This window comes from Lytechinus pictus, chromosome 8 (genome assembly GCF_037042905.1).
Source record: "Lytechinus pictus isolate F3 Inbred chromosome 8, Lp3.0, whole genome shotgun sequence".
NCBI lineage: Eukaryota > Metazoa > Echinodermata > Echinoidea > Temnopleuroida > Toxopneustidae > Lytechinus > Lytechinus pictus.
Genome location: NC_087252.1, coordinates 17,602,071 through 17,612,588, shown reverse-complemented (window position 1 = coordinate 17,612,588; position 10,518 = coordinate 17,602,071). Strand labels below are relative to the sequence as shown.

Here is a 10,518-nt window from a genome sequence, read left to right as displayed (position 1 = left end):
TTCTTTTTATTCGGATTCGTTAACTAGCAGCGCAACGCAAGTCATGTAGTCTTTTTTGTAAGTTCTTTTTCGGTAACCGTGAAGGAAGACAAAGAAGAGTCTTGGGTGTATTGCAGAGTCCCCCTCTGGAGACCAGCAACAACATGATTGGTGCTGCTGAGAAGGGCTATCATCCTTTTTTCATTTATCAATTTCAAGTTTATATGTAATGTTAATCGGAAAAAAATTGAATTAAATTCAAAATTATATGGCCTGATAGATGATTTGGAAGTAGGCCTACCGGTAGTTGAAGGGCTAAAGTAGGGAGTTTCGATTTTACGACGCACGACGAATTCAAGAACATAAATGTATTGTGAAACACCATTCATGACAATGAAGTCTCTGTCGAAATTGTTGAATGAAACAAAAAAGTTTCGTCCTGGATTCTGGACAAACGACATAACTATTTTTTTTTTTTCAAATTTCAATATCTTCTTCTTCTCCTTCTTTCGTTTCTTCTTCTTTTGCTTCTTCTTCTTCTTCCTCTGATGGCTGGTGGAGATCAACAACAGTCAGCTGTACAAAGACCTTCCAACCATTTGATGGAAATTTTCATAGACTTCACAGTGTTCTTAAATCCGTCCCCATTCCAGTTGCGAAAGATTCTAAGTGTTCTTGTATGTACGATGACAAGTCTATCCTGTCAGCTTTGGTCCTTGTTCTCGACATCATCAGTAATTACAAACATGCAAATAATGAGGTGAATATCTCGACTCGGTGTCAAAAATATACCTGCAATGCTTTTCACTGCTTAGACCAAGGAGTTACTGGTAACTCCTTGCTTATAGTTCTAAAAGGTACATTTTCGTTGGAATTTGTTTTGCAAAGTTCCTTGATTTGATCCATAACAAAACCTTTTTTTAGTGGTTAGTTTTCGGCGAAGAAACTAGAAAGAGTGATGGTGATTAGCAGAGAACTTTCTTTAAATTTTCGACAGTGAGATTGGAGGATTTGACATTATAAAATGTGAAACGCATGGCATAGACACGCCAGCACAACGTGTTTCTTTGATTTTAAATCATTCAGAAATCTGCCTCGCTGTTGAATGATGCATGTGCAATGCCGATATTGATTTCAAAGCATTTTGTTGTCCTGCCCCCAACAAGTTTTGTAATGTATTAATATCTGTCCGGTATTTCAGAAAATAACGATACATGTGCAGTGTCATGCTGAGGATATACGAATATTATATTAGCGTTTTCACTGTATTTCATGAAAGCTGATATGATAATTTGTTCGGAGCGAGAGTGAAATATAAATTGTCACAAATGATAATCAGATGATATTGAAGTATCACTTGAAATGATAATTCAAATAACTCAAAAATAAATCGTCATTTTAAACTTCGTATTCTTTACCTTCCTTCGAAATTGGCGGTAGGTGAGGAAGGGGTAGGGTGTTTGTATATACTTTCGTATCAATCTCAAGAAAAAAATCATTAAGAATGTGAACTATCTCCTCCCGCCCATTCGTAATCGGATCGGTGCCAAATTTGAAGGGGTATGAAAGGCTGAAAATGACAAATGCCCTTAATATTAACGGAGAAGGATTAGACAAGTAAAACACTTAAAATTTCATTAAAATCCGGTAAAAGTAAACAATCCTACATAACTTTATTGAACACTTCTGAAATTTCCGTAAAAACAAATTTATGCGTGATTTCCTAGATATGCAACAGTTACTTACCATTTAAATAATCATTTTTAATCGCAAATTATTTAATTTTACATACAATTCTCTGAAATAATTATCTTTTGGAAGAGAGTCTGGCAAATGATGACGTTAACATTAATGGGTCAATCTCATTTTTATATTATTGAACGAGACCATGTGAATAATCGTAATTTCACTTAATAAATTCTAAACGAACAAGTCGGGACAGAACATCATTTGGTAGCTAATTGCATATTCATTAAGACATGAGCAGAACTCTTTCACCAGAACAATGTAATATTGCTAATGTCATAATTATCTTCGTCATTCGTCGTCTAATTCTCATACTTGTTAGAGTTGTTGTTTTTTGTTTACATTAATCTGCCTATTTAAATTATATTACACTCGGCCTGGATAACCGTTCAACATTGTCTTATGCAAAAATTTAACTACTCAGAACGTTTTAAAAAATCCATGATTTGTAACTGTCATTGAGAGGAAACTATTATGGTTGACTTCCTTCCTGCTTTCGCTTACCAGAACGGAAGTTATGTTTAATGTTCACAACACTTTTAACATAACAGTAGGCCACCTGACCTGGCCTCCTGCCAAACGTGAAAAAAAGAAGTTCCAGCTCCTTGTATAGCTGAATAAAATTGACATCCCATCTCTGTCCCCTACCCCCCCCCTCATCCCGTTCCTCATTCCTTGCGGAAACATTATGCCAGGCCTATACACTACCCAACATCGGCTCGCACTATATCAGCCCCCCCCCCCCCCACAGAACAAGTAAAATTACAAGTAATATTTTCAATATCACAGTTACTGCCATAAACGTGAAAACCATCACCTATCATCTTCTTCATCTGCCACTGCCAACACCATCGCAACCATACTATAAGTAACATTATCACCATATCCTCGATCAGCTCCATCGCAATGATACCATCATCAATATCACCATGATTTTAATTATCATCTCCATCATCACCACCATCGTCACTGTCATCTTCATCATCATCATTACCATCATCAACATTGTCACCATCTTTTCTGTCATCTCCATCACCATCATTACCATCAGCAGCATCACCACCATCTTTTCAATCACCTCCATCACCATCATTACCATCATCAACATCAGAACCATTTCATTATCATCTACATTATCACCATTACCATCATCCTCACTATCACCCCAATCACCACCATTGCTTTCGTCATCACCACGACTATCGACACTACCACTATTATCTTTATACTTATTATCATTACCACCATTACTACACTGCAAAAACACCTATGTTGATTAAACACCAGCCCGGTATCTATATCGGACCACAGCAGAGAAGCGTTGAAGCAACGTACACCAGTTCAGAATCAAACACTAATTGGTGTTGCTTAAATGCTAAATTGGTGTTAGCCTAACGCCAAAACGGTGTTGTTTCAACACCTCTCTGGTGTGGACCGACATAGATACCAGGAAGGTGTTACAATAACACCAGCGTTTTAGCAGTGTTCAACTCTTGCCATCGAGTCCCTCAGCATGGTCCCCATTATAAACACCGTCTCTAATATCACAATTATCAGAACCATTTTCATGTCCACCATCCACATAGCTCTGAACATCACGCACGTTCAGCATCTTGACCTAACATCACTACGACAAACTAGATAATCAATCCTCATCTTTTGTTCCAGCTACACTTTGTAAATGAATGCGAATGCTAAGTTTCTCAGAAGGAACAAACGATTTATTATCTAAGAAAAAAGTGGAATAGAAACCTAAGTGTGCAAGTAAACAAATCACGTGCAAGTACTGGGAAATACAAACTGTGGAACCCTGCAGGGCTCCATTCTTTCCCCTCTGTTTTGTATTCTGTATATCAGCGACTTGCATAGATAATCGAATTTATCATCATTTAAAATGCATGAAGATGAAAGTAATCTTCTTTCACACATCACCTTTCTTTTTCAGTTACCTAATACCTCGTCGAATTTGGATAGGTTACACAGAGTTACACCAGGTAGCTAGATTATTACTTTTTACAAGTTTATATATAAACAAGGCGTCATTGATATCTGATTTTGGTAATACATTTAAGGTACATTTCCTATCTATATACACTCAAATAATAATATCGTCACTCAAATAATGAGATATACTCTGTATTATTTCTAGCCTGTTTGAATTAACCTTATTCTAGCGTTGGAAAAGAGCGCGGCATATCAGATAGCTGCTCTTCTTAAAACAGAGGCGATATGTATTATGATTCATTTAAAAAACGACACGGATCAATCTTTTATAACATTTTTAAAATGCACACATTTGTTAGTTGAATCCTTTATGTATCACTTTAACAATCAATAATTACCCATCGTCCTTAGCAATATATTTCGAGTAAATAATGAATTCCTCCAATGCAACGTTTGCCGCCTTGAGTTACCTCAAATTCCAACATAATGATTTTTTTTACAGCTCATAAATAATCATTCTATTCCTTCGAATTTAGACACATTTCACTCTAACAGCAAAATTATGTAATAATATTTTATACACTGACAAAAGAATTCATATCCTTTATTGGTAATGTTCAAAATGTATATATAAAATATATATATATGTATATTTGTATATATATATATATCTATATATGTATACATATATATATACACATACAATATATATACATATATACCGATTGTATATTAGGCTTGTTGGATTCAGGTGGAGAGAAAACAAAGACAAAAACTACATCTTTGAGTGGTATGCATTCAGTTCCAACACAACGCCTAGGTTAAAAAGCAAAATAATACATACAAATAGCCGTACTAAAGGCTCAGGCTGTAAATATTGAGCGTAAGTAGGGAAATTGGTATGTCATATTCACTCGATACTGACGCAACCACAATCATGAATATGCATGAAAAGAATAAGATAATCGATAAAGACTTGTTAAGAAACTAATTCAGGATAAAATGAGGTGACAATGACCTCCAATATCACTCTTTAAAATCATAATACATAAATAATCACTCTTAAAAATAAAATGTCAATATGTTTGGATAAGAGTTAAACGATTGCACGACAAGAAAGAATAATAGTACCTAAACTAGAAACAAAGTATTGTGATATAGCGTGATAAAGATGACTATTGAGGAATAACTCGTGAATTATTCCTGATGTTTTTTAAAAAATCTGTATTTGTCCAGCCAAGAAAAATCTCTTTCAAGGCCATACTGAGCACTTTTGGCAACAATCTTATAACTTATTTTCTTTCCCCCTTTATTTCATCCCACTTTTGTCCTTCGTTCTTTCTTTTCATTTTCGTTTCTTTTATTCATTGCTTTGGAAGCCCCATTACCTTCCTGATACATGTTTTATTATCTATAATATTTTTTATGACCATGCATCTCCTTGTATCCATTTATTTTTACCATTTCCATGTTTGTTCTACGTTTGCTCTCACTATTATTTCCCTTTTAAATCGTTTGTATTGAAATCAACTGCTTTTAAGATTGTCTAATTTCATTGGTAGCGTTTTTTACAAGCTTTTCTTTCGTCGGTCTCCTGTTAATAATAATACTTTTTATAAATGCTATATAAAATGACAAAAAAAACCCAAATACAACAGTTGGTTAAAATTTTATACAAAACTGCACGAAATGGACACCACTTGTAATATATATGTATAAATAAATAATGTATAAAATGGGACTTTAGCATGTGTTTGAACACAAAGATGGAAGGGCACTGTTTCAATTTTCCATCTACAAGTCTGTTTGAAACGTTTGATTGGTCTTAATTAATTCGAATAACTAGTTTTATGATTAAATGAAAGAATGAGACCAAATAATATACAATGCAAATAAAAAAATGTTTTGTTTTTTATTTGTTTGGTGAAATGACTGCGGAAATAGAAAGGGTTTAGTGGTATGTATAAATTTTGTTCAGCTTTTTTACAATATGAACACACTTAATGCGTTACATGTGATCAAATATAAAACAATGCACTTTAAGAAAAAAAAACTCAGTATAATTTTATTACGATGAACATTTTTCCCCTTCGATTGAGCAATCTGAAATAAAACGAATTTACAACTAAATACAATTCATAAGTGCAATAAACGTTATGAAAAAATAAACGAAATATGTATATACATTTATAGGCCTATATTTCTCCTTTCCTTTGTTAGCTGTGAACAAAATGACTGTACATTTCTGTTTTACATTTTGATGAAGGTTATTCCCAATTTGCGATGCCATAAATTGAATTGTGGTTCTTATGATTTCCATTTGTATTGACATCGAATTCGACATGTATGTTTGTTGTCATCGCTCATTAATTTATATTTATGTTACTAATAATATCGAAAACAAAAAAGGGATATGTAATGGAAATTATCATGAACAAACTGATAAATGCATCGAAATCGTGAACATACCATAGCATCCAAGTAGAGTATATAGCACCAACAAAAGTAATATTCACCATTACCAGATTACTTTATTCGGTTGATGTAAAACTTTATCATATGCATGCATTTCTTATATTACAATTTTTAATAATATTACCAGTATTATCATGCAAACCAAATCATAACGATAAAGAATGGCTGAAAATAAGCGTTATTCTCCAGCTTTGAATCCACCGTTTTCACGTCACGTGTATTATGTCTATCAACTCACTTCTCTCAATATTGGGTCTATAAAAAGCCATGTTATAGGGGCAAACTTTCTCCAGGATTTTTCAACATCCGAATTTTTGGCCGTATTGATCTGATATTGATTGATTGATTGTTTATCATTAGATTAAATTTATATTGCGATTTATAATTGCTTTTGATTTTTTTTTGTAAGTCTTAAAATTTTCCTCATTTTATTTCTCTGAAGATTTCTGGCCCACCCCCAAGATACGCACACTCATACATTTACAATTACATATAACTATTAGGTCTTGTATTTATTGATTCCCATTCTCAACAAACATTTCTTTTTCCGTAGGCCTACTATGGGTGACCAGACTCATTACTGGTCACGTTGTCAACATCAGTCGTTTATGTCATAGAATATTCTTCATTTAGAAAGTAAACATTGGATATGAAATATAGGTTTTAATCATTTCTGAATAGTCAATGTAATCTGCTTTATTTCACCTTTCAATTTTGCTTGGTGTCATATGTATTTATGCTTGAACATTTTTTTTTTCTAAATAAGGGTATGCAAAATGATATTTTAATGGAAAGAAAAGGCAACATCAAACAGTCACTTTGGTAAATTAATTTCTACTTAAATGGAGTTTCAAGGAAAGCCCTTAAACTGTATTCTTTTAAGAATGGTAAAGATCTTTTAAGAATGGTAAAGATAGAAGTAGTGAAATCTACGTACACATGCATGAAACTATGTTAAACAAGATACAGTTGGGGTGCAGCTTTGGACAGAGCTTCCTAATCAAGGTACCGTTAGACATATCGTTTTTTTCTGGTTTCGAAACGGAAAAGCAAAATCGAAATAGTTATTCAAAATTGATTCTATTTTCGAGATTTAAAACAGAAAACGGCAATTTTTCAATATTTTGATTCAAGAATGAAAGATGTAAAAACGAGAAAACAGAAAAACGGTTAATTCTTCCGTTTGACTTTTTTTTTACATATTATAATTTTTATTTTTTCCTTTTGAAAACACAAAATTGAATTGAAAGTTTCGTTTCCTCTATTTGTTTCGCGTTCACGAAACATAACATTGAATTGAAATCTCTTTTCCCTTTTTCTGCTTCACCTTCACGAAACAGAAAATTGAGCGCGCCTCCTCGTTTCCCTTTTCCTTTTCGAAATCAGAAACACGAATAATCTAACAGTACCTTGATTCTTCTTAAACTGAAGTTTAATTCTTTTTCAACCTTTGCAGAGTCTCATATTTCAATTACTCTCCTCTGTATGTAATAACAATTGTATATTATGTACTTTTGCCTTTTACTATCCTATTGTTTACATTATTTTTTATCGAATGGAATGAATTAACTTTCTTGACATTAATGAAACATAAATACCAAGATTAGCATTGAAACTGGTGAATTTAAGAATTTGTAAAGTAGGACATTAATAGGCTCTTGAAGGCCGAAACATAATATTCTTACGAGGTAACTTTACTAGTAACTAGGTTGAATACATAGAGCCTATCAGGTGTACAGAAAGCTATCTCTCCTGATTGAAACTGTTGAAGGTAATACCAATGTCTCTCAGGTTTCTCAATCTTGTAATCAGATATAAGACTCCTAATGTGTTTGAGCTCACCGGTATACTCATCGATATTGAGCAGACCTTCATTGCGTCTTACAGAGGCAATCAGGGTTGTATTGTCTTTAGTCACATCAGCAAAGAGGTCATTTTCCCCAGGTTTCCATAATCTATGCATTATATTACCGTCCTTATCAATACGTATTATTGTATTCTTAAACTGCTTAACGATCAATGAATCACCATAACTTGTGATTTGCTTTGGTTCATACCCATCGCATGGTATCACCCTCATAGCCTTCCCACCTGATGGTGAGAATACCTGGATCTTCTTAGCTTTCCTGTAGCTAACATAGATCAGATCATTGCTGTCTACAGTGAGATCACCAAACCCACCTTCACTATCACCTATAGTATCGAATGTTACATACTGCTTCTCTTCATCTGATGTGTACAGTGATATCTTATTGCATGTATCACGTACAACATATCGATCATCAGAGAGGAATCCTACTTCACGTATCCATAAATCTTTAATGACTGTCTTCTGCAGCTGACCATCAGCAGAGTAGATTTCGATTCCTCCAAATCTTGATCCAACAGCAACTATGCCATTCTTTGAAGTCACCATGCCATTCATACTATCTTTCTTTGTGAGTAATACATTGCATTTCGCGGGCTCGCAATTCACAATCCTCAGTTCCCCCATTGATAATGCATCAGGATTGCAGCTCGGTGTAAAAGTCAGTTCCTCTGCATGATCACCTATATCAGTAGCAACCTTCTTCTTTGGATTTTCCCTAAGTAATACATTTTTCAATTCTCCATACAATGAATCACGAATTGCTACAACATCTCCTTCTAGTGGGGCTTTCAAAGTATTACTCAGCAAATCACTCGCACTCTCAATACTCTTAACCAACCTCTCATCATCAATTTTCATATTATTTAAACTCTTGCATAATTCTTCTCTCTGATCATCTAGTTGCCTTTTCAAGGTAGCATTCCTCTCTTTTATTTTCTTGATAGCATCTTCACAAAGCTTGTCAAGCTTCACATTTTCAGCATTAATGTGATCATGAACACGTTTGATTTGGTTATCAATACACGTCATATGATTCTTGACTGCTGTAGCTTTTGTCTTTTCTTGACCCTGAAGTAATTCAGAGCTCTTTTTGAAAGACGAATTGTACTCTCTTAAATCTTCCACATCGTGGCCTTTTTTCTCGTGGTAGAGCATGCGACATCTCATACAAATGAGCTTCTTACATGTCGTGCAGACATCAGAGCATTCACATTCATCTGATGTGTGCACTTCTTCTTTACAGTAAACCTTCTTCTTTAACACTACCCTACCCTTCCTGATTTCTTCAACGCTCACTACTTTATGCTTGAGATGTGGTTTCCAGTTGTTATGATCTTGCAGACATGCGTTACACATATTTTTACCACATTCGCAACAGAATTGTGTGGCTCTTGATTGCTCTTCACACACGTCACAGAGCTGTTTACTATTCCTGACGTCATCAACAATTGACTTAACAGGTATATTAGTTTTAAGATTTGCAACATCACCATCTGTGACATTTGTTGTGTTTCTACATATTGGACATAATAAAGTATTCCTCTGTACAGAGAATGCTAGAATACCTTGAATACATTTTTGACAAAATGTGTGTGAACATGAAAGTTGTTTTGGATCGTTCAGCAAACCAAAACAAACGGGACACTTTAAACTTTGCAAAACAGTATGCTCAAGTGTCGCCATGATTTGTGCTACTACAATGTACGTAAGAGAAACCTACAATTATTTACAAAATCTGTATAATTTTTAGATATTTTCAACTCCAGTTTGCAGGTCAACCGTGTAATAAATAATACTGCAAAAATGTGTATAAACCACAAATGTATTTTACCCACAATGGCAGCTCTGAATCACAGCAAAGGCCCTTACATGCCCAACGTGATTTATCTTGCTCTCGCCATTGACGCCATCTGCCACAATGCATCCTGACATAAAAGGAAGAAGAAGAAGAAAACTGCTTGATTTGACTTGAATATTGAAAAAGTATTGGGATATGACTGAGGTAAATGCAAACATAATGTTCTAGAATTGACTAGGTAAGTTGGAATATTTTTGTGTGGCGCTTTGAGACATTATAGACAACCCATCCACCAAACATTCAACGTTAGTCTTTCAAAACTATTCTCGAGCAAAGAGGTCTATAAAGATAGATATAACAAGCATAACGCTGAAATTTCATCAAAACTCAAAGTAGAATAAGAATTTAAAACCATTTTCACTTTTTGCTTAAATTCACATAAGTAATTGGCATGTATCATTACCGACCAGCAAAATGGATGGTCTTAACTTGACATCACCCACCATCTATTTACTTTGTATTTTATTGCATGAAAAAAATGTTTAAGCCCTTCTTGATTACATGCATTTTTGGTAACATATTGTGATTCAATGAAGAGTTTCCTTATTGCAAGATTTCCAAAATATGAAGTATTCTATAATCCATATAACGAAACACCAATATTAAACAAATGTGTTACATCATCAGCTCTCTCATCTTCATATCA

General features: G+C 34.1%; 1 protein-coding gene across 1 annotated transcript; it reads right to left on the bottom strand.

Annotated features, from left to right (window-relative positions):
- Window positions 1-6,351: 6,351 nt before the first annotated feature.
- On the bottom strand, window positions 6,352-9,603 carry LOC129267101 (uncharacterized). Its single transcript, XM_064103104.1, has one exon. The coding sequence runs from the start codon at window positions 9,368-9,370 to the stop codon at window positions 7,826-7,828; it is 1,545 nt and encodes a 514-aa protein (XP_063959174.1). The 5' UTR covers window positions 9,371-9,603; the 3' UTR covers window positions 6,352-7,825.
- Window positions 9,604-10,518: the final 915 nt, after the last annotated feature.